Below are 23,869 nucleotides of genomic sequence, written 5' to 3'. Positions count from 1 at the left end.
TTCTGAGGTCACCGCGCAGCGGCGTGGAAGGCGGAGCTCGGCTCAGGGCTTCTCCCTTTGCTGGAAGAGTCAGGAAAGACACTTGTTTCTCCTCAAAATTTGCTGTGCTCGGCCCCGGGTCTCAAAACCCAGAACCGAGGACCTAGATAATGTTGAGGTACTTAGTTCAGCCCCAACCCTATTGGGCTGTTACAGAAGCCCTCTCAGAAAACAAAGTAATTTTGGGTGTCCGGCTGGTGTGAAGGTGCTGAATGGCAGGCAGGTTCTAACTGTGGCACTGCCTCACATGTCTTAAGCCTGTTCTACGTTCGTTTGGGATAACGCCATTAGTGCCCACTTTCCCCAAGGAATTCTACTAAGCCCGGGGGAGGAGGAGGGGGAGGTCTAGTATTGGTGATTGACACCTAAGTAAATTAACCGAGCGAATTAACGAAAAACACTCTTCCTTGGACTAAGCCCAACGTTAAAGAGTAAGGTGATAGGTCCGTGTGCTTTTTGCAGACCCTCGGAAGGTAGTGTTGTCTGTCTAAGATAACAAAGGATAGGATGCCCTAAATGTCTATTCTCGGGCAAGGTCGTGGACTTTCCCTTTAAAAAGCACAGTCACCACTTGTCCCAGATGGCTAAGGTAGACTGAGCCTTCAGGTTACTGCTTACGAAGCCAGTCCGTCTCTTCCCTCCCTATTACCAGAATCTAAATTACTATACGGAAGAGCTGTAACTCCTGTCAAGTCCTAAACAAGGCTGAATCACTTCACCACGCATAGCCACCACTACCAGATCGCCCAGGACAGGTCGGTGGGCCAAGGCGGACGTCAGAGGCGGTTTCTATAAACTCTCACACCTTCAAGGGGAGGTGAGAACTCAAGTGGGTTGAATTTCAGGCTGCGTGTTGTGGGTCCGGATTCCAGATTCTAGCAAGGGGCGGAGCTTCTCGGAAAGCGAAAGGAGGAGGGGTTGGCAGGAGCCTTAAGGGAAGTAGGAAGCTCAACAAGCGAGCGCACCGTACCGAACCGGGGCCCAGGGTTGCTTGCCATGTCTGCGGGAGGCCCCCGCGTGGGATCCGTGTCCGTGGACTCCTACTTGTTCTCCCTACCGTTGGTCGCGCTCAACGTGGGAGTGAGGCGCCGCCTCTCGCTGTTCTTGAACCCGCGGACAACCGCGGCGGCCGACTGGACCTCGCTGGCGGAGGAGATGGGTTTCGAGTACTTGGAGATCCGCGAGTTTGAGTCGCGCTCCGATCCCACTCGCAGTTTGTTGGATGCCTGGCAGGGGCGCTCTGGCTCGTCGGTCGGCAGGCTGCTAGAGTTGCTAGCCTTGTTAGACCGTGAGGATATACTGAATGAACTGAAGGACCGCATCGGTAAGGAAACATGTTTTCTGGCCTTGTGCCAATGGTCGACGAGGCTGGCCTTGGCATATTAATCTTTTTTTCTGGGGTGTGCTTGGGAGGGAGAGAATGACAGTCGAATTTCCTGTCAATATGTAGGGATAGCATAGGGATCGGGAGAGGAACCAAAAACCCTGAGGTAGGGAAAAGATGTGGAAAGAGCCTAGGCAAAGACCTTCTGTTGGACCAGGAGTCAAGATCTGCTTCTCTCTGAGTATCTCGGTTGTGTCAGGATCAACAGGACAAGTGAGGGACTAAAGCCCCTTCTACCACTCACTGGCACTCAGCACAACGCCCCACAGTGAGGTACACCTTGCTAGACGGGGGTCGTCATCCTCACTGGGCACTAACTGGGTGCCTGAGCCCTTCAGACATTCAGTCCCCTGCACCCTGCAAGATGCCCAATTTGACACCATTCTCTAGAGCCTTAGAGAGGGGAGGCAGGATGAAGGGTCAGAGAAGCAGACTTACTTCTCAGTCCTCTCAGACGCTCATTTGAGAGAGTCAGAAAGGGAGAGGGTTAGTCCGTCCGTAGAGCCACCCTTGGCACCAGTGGCTGGGGAAGGCTCAGAGCCCAAGTAGACCCATGGAACAAAGACAGGATTCTGAGTGTGAACAGCATCGGACTGGGACACCTGGGGCACCTCTACACCCTGTCTCTTCTCCACAGAGGAGGACTGCCAGAAATACATACGCAACCAGCAGAAACAGGAGTCTGAGAAGCCCTTGCAGGTGGCCAGAGTGGAGAGCAGTGTCCCACAGACAAAGGAACTGGGAGGCATCACCACCCTCGATGACCCCCTGGGTAAGGGCCCAGCATTGCTCCCCTGGGTAGAATAATTGGGCTCAGCTCCGGACTTGTGGTGTGCAGAGAGCATGGATACTGGAAGTGGATGGATGGATCTGGGGGCCTTGGGCAAGCCGCTCGTTCTGAACCTCGGTTTTCCCATCTAGGAAATGGGGATAATAGCAGTCCTGTCTCAGAGTGGTTCTGAGCCCGTACTGCCCCGTCTACTCCATTGTTAGCCTGGCTTTCATCTGGGAGGGAGTTATCTTTTCACTGGCCGGATGGGCGTGGCTATGACATCGATTTGGGATGGATGCAGGCCCAGGTTCCCTAAACGGAAGGCTCCAGGTTGGGCTCCTTCTAGCCTTCCATAGAAGGCTGATTGTTTCCCTCATCCCCTGTCCTCAGGGCAAACGCCGGAGCTTTTCGACGCCTTCATCTGCTACTGCCCCAATGATATTGAGTTTGTGCAGGAGATGATCCGGCAACTAGAACAGACAGACTATCGGCTTAAATTGTGTGTGTCCGACCGCGATGTCCTGCCTGGCACCTGCGTGTGGTCCATTGCCAGCGAGCTCATTGAGAAAAGGTTGGTTAGACATCTAAGAGTGACTGAGTGCATGAAACCCAGAGGCCCGGATGCTAGGACTCTCCTGCTACCTGGGCTCTGTCCAGCCTGGGTAATGTGGTCCTTCCTGACCACACCATCCTCTGAAGGAAGTCACCGCAATGCCTGAACTCTGCCACTCTCCCTCAGGTGTCGTCGCATGGTGGTGGTTGTTTCTGATGATTACCTGCAGAGTAAGGAATGTGACTTCCAGACCAAGTTTGCTCTCAGCCTGTCTCCAGGTAAGCTTAGGCCTGCTTGGGTCCAAGAGAGAGGGAGGAGGTATCACCTTAAGATGTTAGACCAGGAATGCAAAACCAAAACACCACAGATCTCTGAGGATGGACCTGTGTACTTTTTTATGTAGGGGATATGTACCATGGTTACCATGGATGCCTAGTTGGTGGAGAGCTGGTGCTAGCCCGTGCTTTAGGGACTGAGCCTGCCCCAGCATAGGGCCCCATGTAGTCCTAATATCACACCCTTTGGCCTCCAGGTGTCCAACAGAAGCGACTGATCCCTATCAAGTACAAAGCAATGAAGAAGGACTTTCCTAGTATCCTACGGTTCATCACTATCTGCGACTATACCAACCCTTGCACCAAGTCCTGGTTCTGGACCCGTCTTGCCAAGGCTCTGTCCCTGCCCTGAAGATGGCCCTGGGAGCCCTAGGTCTGTCAGTCTTTCTGTGTTCTTCTGCTTGCCTCCTCTGATGTTGTAGGGGGGAGCTTGTCCCTAGTCATCTAGAGTAGCCAGACATCCTGTGGACACCATTTTTTTTTTTTTTTTTTTGGTTTTTTTTCGGAGCTGGGGACCAAACCCAGGGCCTTTGCCTTCCCTAGGCAAGCACTCTACCACTGAGCTAAATCCCCAACCCCTCTGGACACCATCTTTATGTCCTATGGAACAGTGACTGCAAGTGACCTTGCCGGGTTGCCAGGCAGCACAGTGTTTATTGGGGCTGAATGAGTCTAAGTGGAGGAGTCATCTTTGGCCTCAGCGTCTTCACCTAAGAAATAGGATATGGAGATCAGGCAGGGAAATGGCGAGGCACTGTTCTCGCTATCCTAGGGAACACAGTCTGTGCTGAAGGGGAGCAGAAGGACCACACTGGCTGTTAAAGGGATCACAGACTGCCAGGGCAGCTGCTTACCCCTGTCCACCTTAAACTCCCTTTCCTCCTCCCACAGGGCAGAGAGGAAGATGAGCTGACTTGGAGCCGGATTCTCCAACGCTGTCCTGTCTGCATCTTTGACTCCCCTCAGGCTCAGCCCATGTTCAGTGGTGACTGGCCTGAGCACCCGGGACAGCCTTTTACTCCCACCCACCCATGCCTGGGCACACATCTCAGTTTTGCCTTGCTTGAGGTGGAATCCTGTCTCCCCTGACATACCTATCACTTACGAGCTGGGCCACCAGGACCACAAGGACAATGTCATCAGGGAAGCTTCCTCCCTGGCTCGCCAACCCCGAAGGCTTTCTACCAACCTTCTGTACGATGATTACTTGCTTTGTTAACAAGCAGCAGACACACAAAAACATTCCGCCCCCAGTGGCTGGAGGCATGTGGCCCCATATAGTCTTGTTTGTGCTTCCTGGAATACACAGGCATCTGCATATGTGTGTTTCCTTTGGGACAGCTCCTAAGAATAGCTGAGAGGAAGAGTTCTACCATCAAGGGGGCCTGGCGATCTCCCTGGACAAAAATGAAGTGCCTTTGCATGAGGTAGTGGCACGTGCCTATAACTCCAGCATTTGGGAGGTAGTCCAGGGTTATCCCTGACTACACACCAAGTTTAAGGTCAGCCTGGGCTACACGAGAGCCTATTCCCCCACATCCCCCCCCAAAAAAGATGATGGCACTGTTGATTTCTCCTCTCTTTTCTCCAATCATTGAAAGCAAAGTCTAGAGAGGCCCCTAACGTGATAGCATTTGGGCCTTTAGCAAACTGAAGATAAAAAAAAAAGGAGAAGCAGTTTGGCTTCACCCCACAAACCAGCTGCAGGATCAGCTGTTTTCTCCCCAGCAGTGCGGTTTGCAAATTCCTCTCATGTTCTCTATCACAGAGACAATGTCATGGTCCCTCTCAGGGCACACACCCCAGAGATCCTAAAGAAAATGGGTCTCCCCTCAGTGTCTGGAGGAGGAATGGAGGCCTCTTTGCACGATCTCGTGGGGCATTTCAATGCTTGATGTTGAGCATTTGGAAGCAGCCTTGGGAAAGTGTCTCTTGTACCTGTTTTATAGGTTTTCTGAGGATGTCCATAGAGAGGCTCCTATTTGTGGTTTGTACTTCTGTATGTGAAATTTATAATAAAAAGTATTCTATTTTGAGAAAGCATGCTCGTGACTGTATGTGTGTTAAGGTGTTTGGAAGCTGAGAACTGGGTTAGGAACTTCTCGTGTAAGAGAACCTTCTCTATCATGTGGTGTCCTCGAGGGCTCCCCGATGGCTGAGCCTCAGTCTCATGGGCTCGGCTTCAGCAGGGACCAAGTGGAGCCGAAGGTATCATCAGCTCCAGAAGTTTCCACCCTGCAGCAGCCTGAGTCCTTCTTAGGCTAACCCATGTCCTGGCTCTGGTGTGCAGTGTCAGGGATTGAGCTCAGGATCCATGTTAGGCAAACTGTCGTCTGAGCTGTGTTCTCAGACCACGATCCACCCCTTGATCATGGTGTCCCACACATCCAGCCGTTGTATGGCCAAGTGCCACACACACAATACTGATGCTACATGTTTGGTCTTCAGATAGGAGGAGATCGTGTGAGGAGTGGCAGAACTCTCACCACTTTTCCAACTTCCTCAAGATCTGTAATTATAGAGCCAGGTAAGATAGTATGTCTATGGTTCTAACTCCCTGTGAAACTGAGGCAGTTTAGGAAACATAGGGCATTCTGTCACAAAAAAGGGAGGGTGCTAAAATTGTTATTCTTTTTTGTAAGATCTGGCTATGTAGATCTATGTAGATCTGGCTGTCCCAGGATTTGCCATGTAGAGCAGACTCTCTTCAAACTCACAGGGGCCTGCCTGCCTCTGCCTTCCAAGTGCTAGAACTAAAGGTGTATGTGTCACCGCGCCCAGTACTTTAATTTTTAAAGGAACGTTTGCTGTTTCTGCATCTCTGAAAATTCATGTATTTCCAATCACCACTGAATTTCAGAAACTTGCTTTATTGGGGATCTATTTGTTCCATGGGGCCAGGCCAAAGCAGAAGATTAAAGCTAATCGTGCTCTGATCTAAAGGAAATTAGACAGCAGTAGAAGAAGCAAGATGCAGATGCGGGAAAGTCAGAACCACCCAGGAGCCAAGGTAGTGGAGCCTTGGCAGCAGGTATACTGGCTGGGTAAAAGCCATATATCCTCCATGTCCTGAAGACAGGGCTCTGAAAAGTGAAGGGGACAGAGCAAACCCTAAGCTGGGAGACCTACTAAGGGAAAGATGTAAGCAAGAGGCACACATAGGATGGAGACTAGAATAGAACGGTTAGCAGAGATGACTGCAGCCGTGGACCTCACTCAGGCTGCAGCAGGGCTCTGGCTTCCTAGTGGGCCGTAGGGAGTGCTAGACTGAAGTATGTGGGAAGGAACAGAGGAGTGACTGCCTGGAAGGTGGGTTGGGCAGGTGGAAGAGCAGGGTTGTTGCGTCTGCTTCAGGAAGCTGCTTGAAGGAGGATGAGAACGGAAGTGGTGGTGAGCTGGCCGTGGCTCCCTGGTCCCCATGCTTCCTCTTTCCTTGGATCACACCCCACTGGCCTCGTTCTATTGCATGCAGGCTTGCTGCACATCTCGGTTTTGAGCAGCCACATTTCAAGTGCAAAGTTGCTACATGTGGAGGGTTACCACTAGACTGGCCTATTTTGAAACCCAGCTACTTGACCCCTGAGTCAGCAGCATCGACATCACCTCCCCTGTTAGATATGAGGCCTCTCTTTGTTGGGAGGAGGTACTGGAAAGATAATTAGTCAGGGTGCCAGTGCTTTTTAACCTCCTAAAAGGCTTTTTATTTTACGTATACTAGTGTCTTGTCTGCATGTTTGTATGTGTACAGTGTGCACGCCTGGTGTCCACAGAGGTCAGAAGAAGGGGTTGAAGCCCTTGGAACTTGAGTTATAAATGGTCATTGGCTACCAAAGGTTGTGGGTTCTGGAAACTGAACGTGGGTCCTCTCCAAGAGCAGCAAGTGCTCTTAACCACTGAGCCAACTTTCCAGCTCAGAATTCCAGTACCTGAGAGTCCATAGGTGTCGGGGTCTAGCCTTGACACAGGATCGGAATTCTCAGTTGGAAGCAGGGATATCTGGAAGGCGCATAATAAACAGACACAGACTACCTTTTGGGTACAAACTTGACAGGCAATTTTTTCAAGGCTTAAAGCTGCTCTCCTCTCTCTCTCTCTCTCTCTCTCTCTCTCTCTCTCTCTCTCTCTCTCTCTCTCGATGGCTTGCAGTTTGCATCTGCATACACTGAATTCTCCTGCGCACTTTGCTTTTCTTGAACTCCCACACTCCTACACACCACATGCACTCTCCTTACACACACACACACACACACACACACACACACACAGAGTCTTCTCCTCACACACTCTCTCTCTCATTCTCTCTACTCACCTCATACACACCTCATGTGCACCTCTCTTTCTCCCCACTTGCTCTCTCACCTTTAACTTGCCCCAGTCTTCTATTGATTCTCCAAAACCAGGTAGAAAAAAAAAAGACATTGCCTAATCATTGCCAAATCAAATTCAAATAATAACCACATCCCACAAAGAACTAAGAATTACAATTGTTCCCCAAAGTTTCAAGATTCCCCTATTCCCAGGCCTGTGGTCAGAATAATAATAATTGCAAACTTATCATTATTTAAACTTTAACTTTTGACTTATTATACTTCAGAGCTCCGAGGTCAGCTACTTGCATTTTCCTGTGAGGCCCAAAGATAAATGACATGGACAAAAACTGCCAGGCAGTGGCCAGAAAGAATCAAGTTAACCCTTAACTCAGTAGTTCCGCTAGCTTTCTGTCTCTGCACGCTGCACGCAATGACTCTCGTAAGAGTCCCAGTGTATTGACTTAGTTCTACTAGTATATTATTTTATGTATTCTATACTTGCTTATCCAGGAACCACTCCCAAATGTTGTACAAAACTTATTTCATAACTTCAATTTTTTTTCCTTTCTTGGGGTCCCAATGTTGGTTCTAATTAATTTCTAATGATTTCTTCAAACTTTCTTGGCATGTCAAGCATTGATCTGGAACTCCCACTGTGCAGATATTACATTGTTTCCAAGATGAGAACACACAGCATGCACCTGGGCCATTAGGACTGTGGTGCGCTGAGCTGGGCCCCTATGCCTAAATTTTCAATAGTTGAAGAATCATTACATTGGACTGGAGAGACGACTCAATGATTGTGAGCACTGACTGCTCTTCCAGAGGTCCTGAATTCAACTCCCAGCAACCGCATAGTGGCTCACAACCATCTGTAATGGGATCCGATGCTCTCTTCTGGTGTGTCTGAAGACCGCTACAGTGTACTCATATAAATAATAAATAAATCTTAAAAAAATAAACAGAATCATTACATCAGGGAACATCTAGTTTCACAGAATTCACCAGAGCAGAAGGAGAAAGAAATAGGAAAGTGAGATATAATAGAATAATTATGCACACTGAGGCCAACCGAAAAGCAGTCACACACAAATAAAATCTATACAGCTGTTGTCCAGGGCTAAGGTTAAGAGAAACGGGAACAACTGTTTTTTATGAAGGGCTGCCATGGGCTACTGAGATGCCTCTACCTGGGCCTGCTGCAGGGAGTTCCTGTCATGGTATGCACTCTCTTTTCACTCGCATACACACACACACACACACACACACACACACACACACACACACACACACACACACACACACGCTCTCTCTCTCTCTCTCTCTCTCTCTCTCTCTCTCTCTCTCTCTCTCCCTCTCTCGAATTCTCTCCACTTACCTCATGCATGCCTCATGTGCGCCCAACATCTGACCAGCATTTTTGAGGTTCTATGCTCATACTTGGCTATCAGTATGGATGAATAGAGAGGGGATTTCTTTTTTTTCTTTTCAAGTTGCTTTTTTTTTCTTTTCTTTACAGATTTTTATCACAGCACTGAATATCTTAGTTAGGGTTTTACTGCTGTGAACAGACACCATGACCAAGTCAACTCTTTTTTTCTTAATTATTTATTTAATGTATATGAGTGCACTGTCACTGTCTTCAGACACACCAGAAGAGGACATTGGATCCCATTTCAGAGGGTTGTGAACCACCATGTAGCTGCTGGGAGTTGAACTCAGGACCATCTGGAAGAGCAATCAGTGTTCCTAACCGCTGAGCCACCTCTCCAGCCCCAAAAGCAGTGTTCCTTAACCTCTGATCCATCTCTCCAGCCCAAGGCAACTCTTATAAGGACAACATTTAATTGGGACAGTCTTACAGGTTCAGAGGTTCAGTCCACTATCATCAAGGTGGGAGCATGGCAGCATCCAGGCAGGCCTGGTGCAGGAGGAGCTGAGAGCTCTGCATCTTCATCTGAAGGCTGCAGGAGAAGACTGGCTTCCAGGCAGCTAGGATGAGGGTCTTAAAGCCCACGCCCACAATCACTTGCTTCCTCCAACAAGGACACACCTACCCCAGCAAGGCCACACCCTAATAGTGCTGCTCCTTGGGCCAAGCATGTTCAAACCACCACACTGAGAAAAATAAGTAATTCAGTAGGCTTCTCAGTGACTCCAGGTTGAGAAGCTCTGACCCATAGATCAGAGGCAACATCCTTCTTCAAGCTGTGTATTATGACTTCCCTCAACACTAGCTCTCGTCTTCTGAGTACACGACTCGGCCAAGTCATATGCCTTAACCAGGATCAGTGAAGCCTCTGAAAGACTCCAGGATGCTGAGTGAAAAAGGCTGAGTTCTGGGGCCTTGGAGCACAGACGTGTGAAACGGAGGTGAACTGGGGGCAGCACTTGGGAGCCCTGTGTCAAGCTTTCTTGGTGCTTGAGTTTTCAGACATGTAAACCAGCGAATGTTTTGTTTGTTTAAATGAATCTAGGCAGGGTGCAAATCATGCATTTTCTCTGTATCTCTTCCTCTTGTCCTCCAGTTGGCTCTATGCCTCCAAATACTGACAGACCTTGGAGGACTGTGGGTCCCCCGATTCTCTGGTTTGCTAATGGGCCAGCACCAGCAGATTCAAATGGAGGAGGAGAATGCAGGGGTATTTACATAACCTTGGGCTCTCCTATCAAGGGGATGCTGGTGACTGGTCTTTATGAAAGGCCACACTTCAGGTGCTTCTCCAGTACCCACCCCTCTGCTTCTAGAAGTCCCCATCCCAGCATCATTTGAGGCTTCTCCAGAGCAGCCAGCTTGGAGGGGTTACCCTCGTCCCTCCGTCTTCCTTTGTCCTTCCTACCCTAGGCAAAGAACTCCCTTGCCAAACTTTTCTCAAGTTATCCACTTTGACGGTGTCATTTATTTCTCATTGGTACCCGATGCAGTAACTGGTATTGGGAATGGCCTGAAGATATGTGGATCTATATGCAGATGAGAGCAGGCACAAGATAAGACAAGGCCTGTGATTGGGCAGTGAAAAAGTAAGGCGGGCACAGAGTTTTGGAGAGAGGAGAGAGAGAAGAGAAGGAAGAACCAAGATGGAGACAGAGAAGGACGACCCACATCTGTGTGGCCTTAAAGGGCCACAGGTAGTTAAGAAGATTTTATAAGAGATGGACTTTTATAGGACAGTTTGTCCTAGGTGGGCAGTTTATATCAATATTAATTGGCTCTGAGTTTACTGTATGGACATTTTGTGGGGTGAGGATTTACTGATATAAGTCTGATTGATAGTTACATGTTTATTGAGTTTTGATGTTAACGGGTTACTGGGAGATGTGACTATAACCACAGGGGCCGGATGCTGGGACTGTGAGCAGAGTCCGCAGCGAGAGAGGTGGTCTCTGTATGGAACTGGCGGGGCAGCGGCCAGCAAGCAGCATCCTCGAAGAAGCTAAAGGTCACACCAGAGGTACAGGCAGAGGGCAGGTCAGCCAAGTGAGCACCAGCTACCTGCCACACCGATCCATCTAGTTGGACTGGTACCTCAGGCTCCCATTGTGCAATGGAGTGTACGCGGAGCTTATCCAAAGGCACAGGGGAGTCTTCTTACCCACAATGCCGCTGCCTGGACACTCTGAGTGTCCTAAGTCAGGAGTCTACCAGGGAGCTGGGGGTCACCTAAGCCTCAAGGTGCCCACCTAGTCTCCGGGTCTCAACTTGCTCTACCTTACCAAACTTCCTGGCATGTTTTTACGTCTCACCGTACAGATCTGGTTTCCTCGTGGGGAGTAATGAATCGATATGTCAGTTGGTCAGGGATTTGGACAGCCTCAAAGTCTGATAAAGGGGTTGGGGATTTAGCTCAGTGGTAGAGCGCTTGCCTAGCAAGCACAAGGCCCTGGGTTCAGTCCCCAGCTTCCAAAAAAAAAAGTTTATTTAAAAAAAGTCTGATAACAAGGAGGGCAAGAGGTCTGTGGATGGGTTGGTTGATCACAGTGTTCCACATAAAAGCACATCAGTTGGCCCCATCCTCAGATATGCTAGTACAGAGAGACCATAGTGCCAGGGAAAAGGACCAAGGTAACATCACAACATAGATTTCTCTCTGGTTAAAGAGGTGGACATTTAGTCAGAAGCAATGAAAAGGGCAGCTGGGAAGATGGCTCACCATCCAGAACACCGTTGCTTTTGTGGAGGATCCAGGTTTGATTTCCAGCATACACATGGTGGACCCACCGTCATCTATAACTCAAGATCTGGGGAATTCAATCCCCTCTTGGGGCTTCTGTGGGCCGTACAAATGGTGCACATACATACACGCAGGCCTTCAGATGCTCACACATATAAAATAAAGTTAATGATTCTTAAGAGAAAGGAACGAAAGGATGGAGTTTGGTAGGTTGCGAGGGAAAGGAGTGAAATGTTCCCATAAGGAGTAATCTGGAAGAGTCAGCTTAATCTTAAGGACAGTTGTTTCTCAGAGGTGAAGCTGTGGGAGCTGAGGCCTGAAGTGAGTCTGAAGAGCTTAGGGAAGCTCCTCTCACAGCTCCCGACAGAGGGATGAAAAAGTGTGAAGGCTAAGGAGAGAAGGGACCTGATTAGGACTAGAAGGAATAACCCCATGGATGTCAGGGCCTAGAAGGAAGGCCCCCGTGCATCTCGGGGATCTTCACTCTGTTTTATTTTGTCTGAGAGTTTCTTGTATAAGTCAAGCCTTGAACTTGCTGTGTAGCCAAGGACTTTGAACTTCTGATTGTCCTGCCCCAGTGAAGGGATAAGAGGGCTGTACCAGTTGGTTTTGTGTCAACGTGACACAAGCTAGGAAGGAGCCTTAGTTCAGACAATGTCTCATGAGATCCAGCTGTAGGACAATTGTTTTTATTAGTGATCAATGGGGGAGGACCCAGCCTATGTGGGTAGTGTCATCCCCGGGCTGGTAATCCTGGGTTCTATAAGGAAGCCAAGGAAAGTGAGCGTAGGGAAGCAAGCCAGTGAGCAGCATCCTTCTATGGCCTCTGCATCAGTTCCTGACTCCGGGATCCTGCCCTGACTTCTTTCAGTGATGAACGGTGACGCGGAAGAGTGAGCTGAATAAACCCTTCCCTCCCCAACTTGTTTCTTGGTCATGGTGCTTTGTAACAGCAATAGAAACAAGGGCTGTGCTGCCACGCTTGGGTTCTTCTGTCTGTCTGTCTGTCTGTCTGTCTGTCTGATGGACGGTGCTCTTACTTTGTTTCTATCTTCGTTGAGAGCCCTTTAAGCTATTTTTATACGGCTGTAGTATATTTCTGCTGCTATACAGTACCAATTATCTTAGTACTTTCACAGTTCTCTTGTGTGGTTTCTTTACTTCCCCATCCTTTAAAATGTTGCTGTAGGTATTCTTGGATATGTTGCTTAAAATACATGCACAAGAGTTTATCTTGGCTGCAGACTGTACAGTGGAGTCTGGGGTTTGGAGCAGAAGCATGGTTTTTACTTTGCCAAGATAATCAAACTGTTTTCCAAAGGTCTTCCATCAACTCACATCCCAGTTAGCACAGGACGAGAGTTTGTGTCGTCCTTCATTTTGGCAAGCACGGAATATTCTCTCATTTGAATTTTTTTTTATCTGGAGAAAGGTGGAATATCTATTTTAGTTCACACACACACACACACACACACACACACACACACACACACACACACACACTTAAAGCCAGTATCTCAATCAGCCCAGCCCAGCCCAGCCCATCCTGTCCTGGAACTTGCTATATGCTGCTGTGATTAAAAATGGTCAAAAAGCAACTTGGAGAGGAGATGGTTTATTTGTCTTACAGAGTTATTTGTCACAGAGGGAAGCCAATGCAGGGACTCAAGACAGGAATCCGGGGGCAGGAACAGAAGCAGAGGCCATGGGGATGAGGCCACAATAAACACCATAATGTTTAGTTAGATTTACAATCAGTTGAGATGGTCTCATATTAGCCAGGTTGATCATGCATTCACTTATATAGCTGAGAGTGACCTTGCTCTCTTGCGGCCATGTCTTAAATTCTGGGATTACAAGAATCTGTCACCGTGCCCAGCTTTGAAGTAGGTTTATATGTTTGTTTTTGGGCACAATGGATATAGGTTGCAAGAGAATGAGTTCCTGAAAGTAGGAGGGCCCCAAGGGAAGAGTGAAGTAGGCAGGTTGCAAGGCCTACTAAACCTGTTAACAGGTGCTGTTTGCAACCTGCACCTGGGAAGGAGCCACCTCAACCAAGTATTTCCCATTTTGCGTTCAATTAGCCTGAACTAATTAAGCTGCTGTGATGCAAGGTTGGAAGAACCTGGCACTCCTCCCTAGCTCAGAGCCCAGTTCGATGCTGAGACTCCATTTTGGCATGGACTCTTTCTCCCCTACAATCCCCTTTACGCCTACCCTGCATGTCGTAAGTGTCTGTCACTGTGGCCATTTGTGATCTGGATTCACCAAGATGGCAGTCCCTAGTTTACGTACATTCCTCCACAATCAGTTCATGTGGTTGATCAACAAAACACTGACCTAACAGGTTTTGTTTTTTAAAAAACGATGTGTATATATGTGTGTGTGTGTGTGTGTGTGTGTGTGTGTGTGTGTGTGTGTGTGTGTGTGTGTGTGTAAGTACACTGTAGCTGACTTCAGACACACCAGAAGAGGGCATCAGATCTCATTACAGATGGTTGTGAGCCACCCTGTGGTTGCTGGGATTTGAACTCAGGACCTCTGGAAGAGCAGTCAGTGCTCCTAACCGATGAGCTATCTCTCCAGCCCTTAACATGCTCTTCTGCTTCTCAGTCCAGGGATGGATGGTGGTAGGTCATGTTCTTTGGCCTGTTGCAGAGCTTGCCTTCTGAGAGTCTTGGGAGCCACCTGTGTGCTCTGATCCCACAAGCATGCTCTTCCAGGGCTGAGCTATGGAGAGGTGTGGGAGAGTTAACACTGTGAGGACAGAGATATTCCTGGTTAATATCTCACCCCTTTCCCTTCCTCTTGTGGCCCCGAGGATTGGCCTTCATGCATGCTAGGGTAGTAAGAACTCTATCGTCAGCCACAGTCTCAAGACCCTTCCTCGTCGCTGGTTTCTTAATACAACAGTTTTGAGATGTGTTCTGTAGGTTGTTTGCTTGCTTGCTTCCTTTCTTCCCCTAGACAGGGTTTCTCTGTACAGCCCTGGTTGGCCTGGAACTCGCTCTGTAGACCATGCCAGTCTGGAACTCAAGAGATCTGCCTGCCTCCACCTCCTAAGTGCTGGCGTTAGAGACGTGTGCCGTCATGGTCTGGCTGTGTTCTGTGGCTCTTTAGGTTATACTTGGCAGAATAAAGCCCATCACCCACACACTAAGCCCTCACTAATGCACCCATCAACAGTTATCCTTCCCTTCCTTCAACTCTTCCATTCTTTAGAGAGCCTCTTCAGGTTACCCAGTCAATAAACTTTCACTCTGGAGGAAGGGATCTGAACCAACACAGGGACGCTTTTGAGAATGTGGGAAAACAAGATTCTCCTCCTGTGAAAAATATGCCATACTTTCAGGAAACCAGGGTGGGACGTGGGGAATATTTTGATATAAGGATCAGGGTTGTAGAACCATTGCTCATTTCCTTTCCTCTCTTCCTCTAACTGACTATCAAGGGGGTCACAGCCATAGGTGGAAGAAAACCATAATTTTATTAATAGTTTCAAAAATAGTTCAAACTTCCTATTTAAAGCACACTTTACATAGCTGGCTCCCTATTTGCTATCACAGTACATCTTTCCTGTATGGTGCTTTATGACTTATAATGTTTAACTATTAACTTATATGCCCTCTACTGTTTACTGCAAAAACTCCACACTCCAGAAAAAAAAAGGGGAGTGGGGGACTAAGTCCCTGATCACTGTTGTGACAGTGCTCACATGGAAGATACTCTAAAGGCTTATGGCCTCAAATATCCAACTCCTGGCTTCCTTGCTCATTAAAATCATGTTATTGTAACCTGTATTAGGCTACAGAGAGAAAGTCAGGGACAGGGGAAACAAAATGATCAGATCTATAGAGGAGATTCCTGCTCTACGAATCCACTAAGGTACATGTTTGAGGACGTAAACCAAGAACACATTAATGAGTGTACTGTAGTGTTATCTAACAATAATTGCGACCAGCATCTTGAAATTTCACCACGAAACTGGTAGTTCCATTTCTTAGGGGAAGGGAAGAGGAGGCAGTCGTAAATTCTAAATTGTATTTAATTTCAAGGCAATGAAAGAAAACTGTATAAAGTTTGTCCGTGGTCTACGCAGCCCAACAATTCCAGACTACTTTTGGTTTATTTATTTGGTCGTTCTACCTTGAGAATTCCAATCCTTTCCCACTTCTTCTCGATGTTACTTTTACTCTTCTTCCCCAGTAAGAAAAAAGTATCCACGCAGTAAACGCGTCACTAGCAGTAGCTGAAACAAGTCTACAGCAAGACCTTGCTCCTTTGCTGGGACTGGACTATTCTGTCCTCCCATTTTCTGTTGGTCGAAATCATCTGAGTCCTGCGAGGTATGGCCCAAATGGCACCTCTTCATGAGATGTCCTACAAACCTATCGACCAGATGTGCTCATGGCCTTCCCACTGGAGAGCTCAGTCGATTGCTCCGCAGCGACCCTATCCAGGTTGATGTTTCTATGTTTTGTTTCACCAAAGCGCGATCTTCTAAGACCGAGAAAACTGAACTTCTTTCTTGTGAGGATGACAAAAGCTAGGGCCGGGGCCTTGAGTTAACCCCCGAGTCGCGTGACACAATCACTGAACAGTCAAGGCGAAGTCTGGGCAGAGCCAACTAACCCAGGTCTCCGAGGCAGGTGCTAATTGGCTCTTTAGACCAGAAGCTGAGAAAAGACAGAACCCCGGGAGGCGGCGCAGAGTACTTCCGCCTTAGGAAAAAAAAAAAATGTCATTACCGGTCGAGCTTCCGGCTCCACTCGGGAGGCCGCAAGACCTTTTATCCTAGTTGGCCGTGGTCCGCGTACCCGACCCGGCCGCTCCCTCGGGCTTCTCCACACCCCGGGGCGCGGTTTGCACGTCGCGAGGGTGTGACCGTGACGCCGTGACGTCACCCCAGAGAACCGGGTCCTGAAAGGTTTTAGCGCTCCGGAGGAACAGCGAGTCAAGCTCCCCGGAGGCGGGACTAAAGTATGACTGACGTCCACACGTCCCAGTTGCCGTTTTCACGCTTCCTCAAATCAACCAATGAAGGCAAAGCAGAGCGGCAACGCCCCCCCCCCACCCGCTAGAGGAAGCTCCGCTCCCTCGGTTTGGCATTCGGTGGCCGCCATGCTTGGTGTGGCTCCTCGTTCTGAGGCAGTTTGCTCTCTTTTGGCTTTCAGAAGCCCTTCGTGAACTCCTCTACGAGCAGTATTTTCCATCTAAAAATCGACTTCTACTCTCTTCGGCTCCTTTCTCGCTCGCCTCTTGTTCAGCCACACTCAAGATGGCGGCCAGAGGCGGCGGGCCGCGGCCGGGTTTCCCCGGCGTGGTGACGTCAGCGCGCTGCGTGTCGGCAGGTGGAGGGAGAAGGGAAAGTTTGGCCCGTGCTTGGGGTTCGGGTGGAGGGCGGGACGGAGGGGCAGGGCCGGGAAGAAGCTCTCTTCGCGGTGCCGCGGAGGCTGAGGCCGGCTCGTGGGCTGGGCCGGGGACTGCGGGACGCGGAGCCGCAGGAGGCGAGGTCGGCCGCAGCCGCGCGTCCCCGCCTCGGGCCCGCGCTTGACCCGTGCGCCCCGGCGTTGTGCGCCCCAAGGCTGGGCCAAGCGGCGGGTTGGGGGCGGCTGGGCGTGGGGAGGCGCGCGGCGAGGTGACCTGAGAGCCCCAAGCGTGAGAAGCACGGAGCCAGGCGCTGCAGCCGTCATGTCCGAGGACTCGAGCGCCCTGCCCTGGTCCATCAACAGGGACGACTACGAGCTGCAGGAGGTGATCGGTGAGAGCCGAGGGGCGACGCGCGGGGGTTTTGGGCCCGAGCTTTGCTGGGCACTGATGCGAGGCGTGCGCCTAGGGTGGGGCTCCCTCCGGAGGGTGAAGCGTACCTGAGACAGATACGTCCTGTGCAGAAGAGCCATGTGGATGGGAGGCAGGCCTGGTCCAGGGGCCACTGGGGTTCGTGGGCAGAGCCGTGTGGCTCTGGGATTGTGGACTATGTGCACTTGATCCCAGCATCAACCATCCACGCGACGACCCTTTCAAGTGTACATGGCACTGGTTTGTAGGGGTGAGGCTGAGGGAAGCTGCAGGTACCCGGTGCTGAACAGGTTAGACTCGCCTCTGGCTCCTTATAACTCACTTCTCTGGTCAAGTAGGCAGACGTCAACTGCATAGAAAGAATGGGAAAGCGGTAACGGGTCTCGGTTGGTGGCCGGAAGGAAATGATGGTATAATAAGGAATGATTTGGACAATGATTTTAAGGGAATTTGTTTTTCTGAGGTAAAGACTTTCAAGTTGAACCCTGAAGTGAGTCGAAGGAAGATCGCCCTTTCCCCTCCATTGAGGAATAAGGAAATATGTAGACTTTGAGGAGAAGGAAAGTTCTTGATAAGTGTAGGGCCAGAAAGAGGGCGCACATTGATCTCAGGGACCTTTGAAACTATGGTAAAGGTTTGGAGTTTCAAGTTGTCCTTGGAGGGCTTCAACCAGGGACCATGGCTCACACTGTAAATCTGGTTACAGTATCTGAGAATACCAGTTGGTCGACACTGAAATGGATTGTCATTCCCAGAGGCGCATAGTGCCTGAGGAGGTTTAGGGGCCAGGAATGAGGGAGAATTTGTAGCCCAGCAGTGATGGCCATAGAAATCGAAGGGGATGGGTTTAGTAAAACAAAGGCTTACTCAGCTGACACTAGTGGAAGAAGTCTGCGTGTTGGAAGAAGTCTGTCTATACCGATAGCATCCTGCCTTAAAATAGAGACCGGCCAAAAATCCCAGATTGTTTATTTCACTGTTGTGTTAAGAACAAAAACAAAAAGCCACCCAATTTCTTTGTAGGAAAGAAATTGCTCGTGTAAAGGCTAGCTGCACACATTCTTTTTGGTCAGTGTCATTAGTTGACCCGGAACTGACCATTTGGCTCGGCTGACTGGTTAGGAAGACTCTAGAGTCCTGTCTGTGCCTCGAAGCACTTGGATTTCAGGCTCCTTACAGGATTCCTGGGCCTCACACCTCACATGGGTGCTGGGCATCCAAACTGAGGTTGTTGTGCTCCCTCTGCAAACACTTTACCCTGCGCTATCTCCCCAGCCCCCCCATTTTTTTCCTCTTTCTTTCTTTCTTTCTTTCTTTCTTTCTTTCTTTTTTTTTTAAGGCAGGTCTCAGGTTGCTCGACTTGGCTGCTGCCATTTCTCAACATTTCAGCTTTATACTTTATCCACCCGGCCTGATGACCTGAGTTCCATTCCTGGAACCCGAGTGGTGCAAGGAGAAGCTTATAGTCCATCCCCCACCCCCAAGAAGTGTAATAAAACATAAAGACTCTCATCTTTAGGTCACTTCGTAGGCCTGACCTTGATGCATGTTGGGTCTTTGGCATGTACTGCTTGAGCTAGGTACATCTCTCTTTTTGTAAAGACTCTTGATTCTTGGGACCTTAATTTCATAACGAGGGAAGGGTTTAGATGGGAGATTCCAGAGTGACATCAGAACGGTAAAGAAAGGGGATTCTGTTATTCTGGAAGAGTGACACTGTCCTTTCCATCTGGTGGGGTGTGTATCCCCTGCTTGTCTACAGCCTGACTGGGGTGAGAGGACAGGTTGTAGTTATCATTCCTGATGCTTTTGCTGTTCTGTACAAACACTGAGAGCTGCAAGGGCCGTGGGGATTTAGCGACACTTGACCATGATAACTGTAGGACAGGATGTCTGAGTGGACAGTGCAAAGGTACTGCTAGTTCTGAGAATGGTTTCGCACCCAGTCACAAGGTGGCCCACAGCTCATCCTGGGTTAAGAACACCAGCATGCTTTGGTCAACTTTTACAAAACAGCCTGCCAGCTGGAGAGATGGCCTAGCAGTTAGGAGCATGCACTGCTCTTCCAGAGGCCCCGAGTTTGGTTCCTAACACCAACACCAGGCGGTTCACAGCTGCCTGTAATACACCCTCCAGGGGCTCTGAGGACGGCTTCTGCCCTCAGGCACTTGTACATATGGGGCATTTGGATATAGATGTGCACATATACACATGGATAAAAAATAAAAAGAAACCTTAAACTGTATTGTCTGACTTAATACAATGAATTTCAGTCATAATGTGATTTTTCTTCTTTTAGTATGTTTACTGTGTAGCCAGCAAATACATCATCCAGCTTTAGATTATTTATCTCTGTCATCCCAGGGAGATTTCCTTTGTGCTTCTTGCTCCCAGTCCCAGGCAACCACACATTTATTTTTGCCTTTTAGTTTGTCTTTTCTGGACATTTTACTTAAATAGGATTCTATAATAATGTGACCTTTGGTGTTTGGCTTCTGTCACATAGCACACTTATTTTTAAAACTTTATATTTGTGAAAATATACTATTTATCCCATAAAATAACCTGATTAAAGTTCAGTATTATTTTAGTAAATTTACAGAGTTGTTCAGTCGTCACCACAATCCAGTTTTAGAACATTTCTCTCATTCCAAAACGATGCCTCATGTCCATTAGCTGTAACTCACTCCCTGTTCCGCCCCAGCCCCAGGCAGCTAAAACCTTATTTTCTGCCTGCATAGATTTTCCTCTGGACATTTCATATAGGATGATCACATAATGTGAACTCCTTGGTGTTTGTCATCCCTTACTTTGCGTATTTGCTGAGGCTCAGCCGTGTCCCATAGCACGCAGTAACGGTTATACATAGTTCCTTTTAATTGGACAGCAGTTGATGGGTATTGGATTGTTTCTGTTCCTTGGCTGTTTGGAATAAACCTTTAGTATTATCAAGTCTTATTGGACAATGTGGAAACCCAGGAGTAGAATTGCAAGGTCATAATAGTAAGTCAACTTTTGTCTGTAAACTGCCAAAACGTTCACTCAGAGTGCTCCCACCGTTTTATGTTCTACTGCTTTGTGTGAGAAGTCTTTCTCTCTAAAGCTTAGCAGTCTGCAGTTTGTCTTTGTATGTGTGAACGTATCCTGTGTTCAGGGGAGCACCAGGGCCTCACACATGCTAAGCGCGTGCTTTGCTGCTGAAGTGTATGGCTAGCCCAGTCTCTCTGGTTATCGCGCTGCTGCAGTGGGTGTGAATTGGTATCTTACTCCATTTCTGAGGACTAATGATGGTGAGGATCGTTTCATGTGCTTGCTCACCTTGAATTTTATTACCTGGGTTGCACTTCAGTACTTTTTTGAGGCAAGGCTCCTCCTTGGAGCCCAGGCTGTCTGAATTGGTGGCCTTTTTCCCCCTCCCTCCCTTTCTCCCTCTCTTTTCATTTCTTTTTCCCTCTCCTCTCCCCAAGACAAGGTCTTACCACGTAGCTCTGGCTGACCTGGAACTCCCTATATAGACCAGGCTGGCTTCTGCTTCCCACGTGCTGGGATTAAAGGTATGCTAACATGCCTGGCTCTAGAAATTTTGATTAATTTTTTTTTATTAATTTGTTTTGAGACAGGGTCTAGTTATGTACTGGCCTGGAACTGGCCCAGGTAGATCAGGCTGTCCTGGAACTTGAGGCAACCCTCCTGCCTCTCTGCCTCTGCTTCAGAGGGTTGGGATTATAGGCCTGAGCCTTGCTAAAAATTTTATATTTTCTAAAGTTTCTTTTTATATTGATTTTGCTTTTGGTGTAGATAATACCTAAAACATCTTTACTAACCCAGTCTCATAGAGATGTTTTGATATTTTCTTTAAGCATTTTAGTTGTAGCTGTGACATCTAAGTCTGATATATTTCGAGGTTTTGTTTTTTTTGGTATGGTGAGAGATAAACCACCTTTTTTTGTTCTCAAAGACATTGAGGTGTAGAATACGAGAGAACAACTTTTGGGAGTTTTCTCTCACGCTACCACGTTGGTTCTGGGGATCAGGCTCAGGTCACCAGGTACCTTTACCCTGTGGGCCCTCTCTTTGGCCCCTTGTTCTCCTTTATGGTGAAACAACAGGAAACCTGCCCTGGGATCATGTTAAACATACAGGTCAGAGTTCAAAAGCTTCCTTTCAAAGATTTTATTTATCATCTTAAAGATGTTTTGGCAAGCTTTAAAGTTTCCTAAATGATTACTGTAAAAGGTATTAATATCATAGTTGATCAATGATTTAGTAACTTGAGCTCATTTCTAGTCTAGTTTTGCATTAGAAAATGTCAGTGTATTATGACTGGAGAAATGGTTCAGTAGTTTAGAGCACTTGCTGTTATTCTAGAGCCCCAGGTTCAATTCCCGGAACCCGTGTTTGATGGCTCACAGCTGCCTGTAACTTCAGCTACAGGGGATTTGACACCTTACTCTGGCCTCTGTGAGTGTGTGTGTGTGTGTGTGTGTGTGTGTGTGTGTGTGTGTGTGTGTACACATAAAAATAGAATGTTTAAAAAAAGAATTTAGCACGATCATACTGTATTTGATATGTGTGGAAGCAATTTTAAAAATAAGGAATTTGGGGTTAGACTGCCTAACCTTGTCTTTACCACACAGTAGCTTTGTGATCGTGCATTTGGTACTTGTTATGGGGATTATTGTTGAATTGAGAGTGGTTGTTTTGTATACTGTTCAGCTTGTGTTAAATGCTTGTTTCCTAAAATAGTTGGTTTTTTTTTTTTTTTTTTTTTTTATTTTTGTGGACAGGGTCTGGATGGAACTCACTATGTAGAGCAGACTAACCTCGAACCCACGGAGAACCATCTTCCTCTGCCTCTCAGAGCCATGTTACAAGGCCTGCACTACCATGCCTGACTCCTTTGTCTCATATTTCTCAGATTCTGATATTGCTGTGAACCTTGGCATTCTATGTGATTTCAGCTCTTTAAAAAATTTATTTATGTATGGGAGGGGGCTTGGTGGTCTATGTACATCTATGTATGCAGTTGTGTGCATCCCTTGTGTGGAGGACAGAGGTGGACACTGGGTATCTCCTATGGCTCCCCACTTTGCCTGTCTCTGCACCCCTACCCTCCACCCTGTGCCGGGGTCACAGACACAGCCTCAGCTTTCACACAGGGGCTGGTCTGAACTCTGTCTTCATGTTTACGAAGTCACTTTCCCCTCTGAGCCATTCTCCAGTCCCATGATTAGAACTGGAGTCCTATAATAAACATTGGAATCTGCTTTGCACCTTGCTGCTACATCTCTGCATGTCCCCTCTCCCCCTGTCAGGTTCAGTCAAGTTTTGGTGGATTAAGGGTTTCTGCTAGTCAGGGTATACCTGTATAAGGCTGTACACTGCACTGCGGGCGGTGGTGTTAACACTGCATCATGATGACAGACAAAAACTAGCCTTGCAGAATCCACCTAGGCAAGGAAGGACTGTGCCATGTGGCTTTTACTGTCATATCTGAGTCTGAGTAATGACCGGTTACTTCCAATTAGGTTTAAACTGGAGAACTTTAGATTGGTTTTAAGATTTGATTTTGGTTAATACAGTTCACCCAGCTTTGACAAAGGCACCTCTCTAGCTTTATTCTTTACTTTCTCCTTACCATTTTAACATGAACTTTTCATTTGAATCTTTAAAATCGTGGTTTCCACATGCAGACTTGTGAAGGACTTGATGTTCTTTCTGTCTGTGGTGATCTGTTTTCTGCCTAGTTGGGTGGGAGAGCTCAGTGAGGCCATCATTAGATCCTCAGCTTGTTGGAGTCAGAGCAGACACTGAGTTTGTCTGCATGTAACATAAACAAATAGCCGTGGTTTAGTTCCGAACTTTCTCTCCTACATAGGCAGCCTGAGGTAGCCAGTGCTCCAGACCTTATGTCTCTCGACTTCTCACACCTCCCAGCCCAGCCTGTGACTCATTCCATGGTCACCTCTCACTCCACACTTGCATCCAGACGAGTGTAGCAGAAAGGCAAAGCCTTGACAGATGAGTTAGCACCTTTCAGAGAGCCTCTTCCTGGAGCCTTGATTGGTTACTTCTGTTTAATTGGTTTGAACCGTGTAATGTGCAAAGGGGTCTGGGGAATGAAGCTTTTTAACTGGGTAGTACGTTATTACTTCAATAAAATAGGAGCAAGTTGAAAATAAAGCTAGTGTGTTGTTTTTGTCAAAACTGGGTGAATCAGGGCTGCAGAGATGGCTCAGTGGTTAAGAGCTTTGTCTGCTCTTCCAGAGGTCCTGAGTTCAATCCCCAGTAACCACATGGTGCCTCACCACCATCTATCTTGGGATCTGGTGTCCTCTTCTGGCATGCAGGTCATGCAGTAGAGTACTTATATATAACATAAATAGATAAATCTTAAAAAAGAAAACAAACCGGGGCTGGGGATTTAGCTCAGCGGTAGAGTGCTTGCCTAGGGAGCGAAAGGCCCTGGGTTCGGTCCCCAGCTCCGAAAAAAAGAAGAAAAAAA

At 48.0% G+C, this 23,869-nt stretch overlaps 2 protein-coding genes across 2 annotated transcripts in view; both read left to right on the top strand.

The window, feature by feature from the left end:
• Positions 1–82: 82 nt before the first annotated feature.
• Myd88 (MYD88 innate immune signal transduction adaptor) lies at positions 83–5,126 on the top strand. Its single transcript, XM_032911109.1, has 7 exons — positions 83–157; positions 692–1,363; positions 2,061–2,195; positions 2,586–2,766; positions 2,935–3,026; positions 3,281–3,456; positions 3,975–5,126. Exons 2-6 carry the CDS (start codon positions 1,036–1,038, stop codon positions 3,433–3,435), a joined length of 891 nt encoding a protein of 296 aa, XP_032767000.1. The 5' UTR covers positions 83–157; positions 692–1,035; the 3' UTR covers positions 3,436–3,456; positions 3,975–5,126.
• Positions 5,127–16,919: 11,793 nt separating this feature from the next.
• Oxsr1 (oxidative stress responsive kinase 1) overlaps positions 16,920–23,869 on the top strand; it is an 89,472-nt gene continuing 82,522 nt past the window's right edge. Inside the window, exon 1 of the mRNA XM_032911108.1 lies at positions 16,920–17,326. Coding sequence (XP_032766999.1) covers positions 17,257–17,326 — 70 coding nt within the window. The 5' untranslated portion in view covers positions 16,920–17,256. The remainder of the gene's footprint in view (positions 17,327–23,869) is intronic.

Source organism: Rattus rattus, chromosome 8 (assembly GCF_011064425.1).
Source record: "Rattus rattus isolate New Zealand chromosome 8, Rrattus_CSIRO_v1, whole genome shotgun sequence".
Lineage (NCBI taxonomy): Eukaryota > Metazoa > Chordata > Mammalia > Rodentia > Muridae > Rattus > Rattus rattus.
Note: the sequence above shows the minus strand (reverse complement) of the source record. Positions and strands in the feature narration are given on the sequence as shown.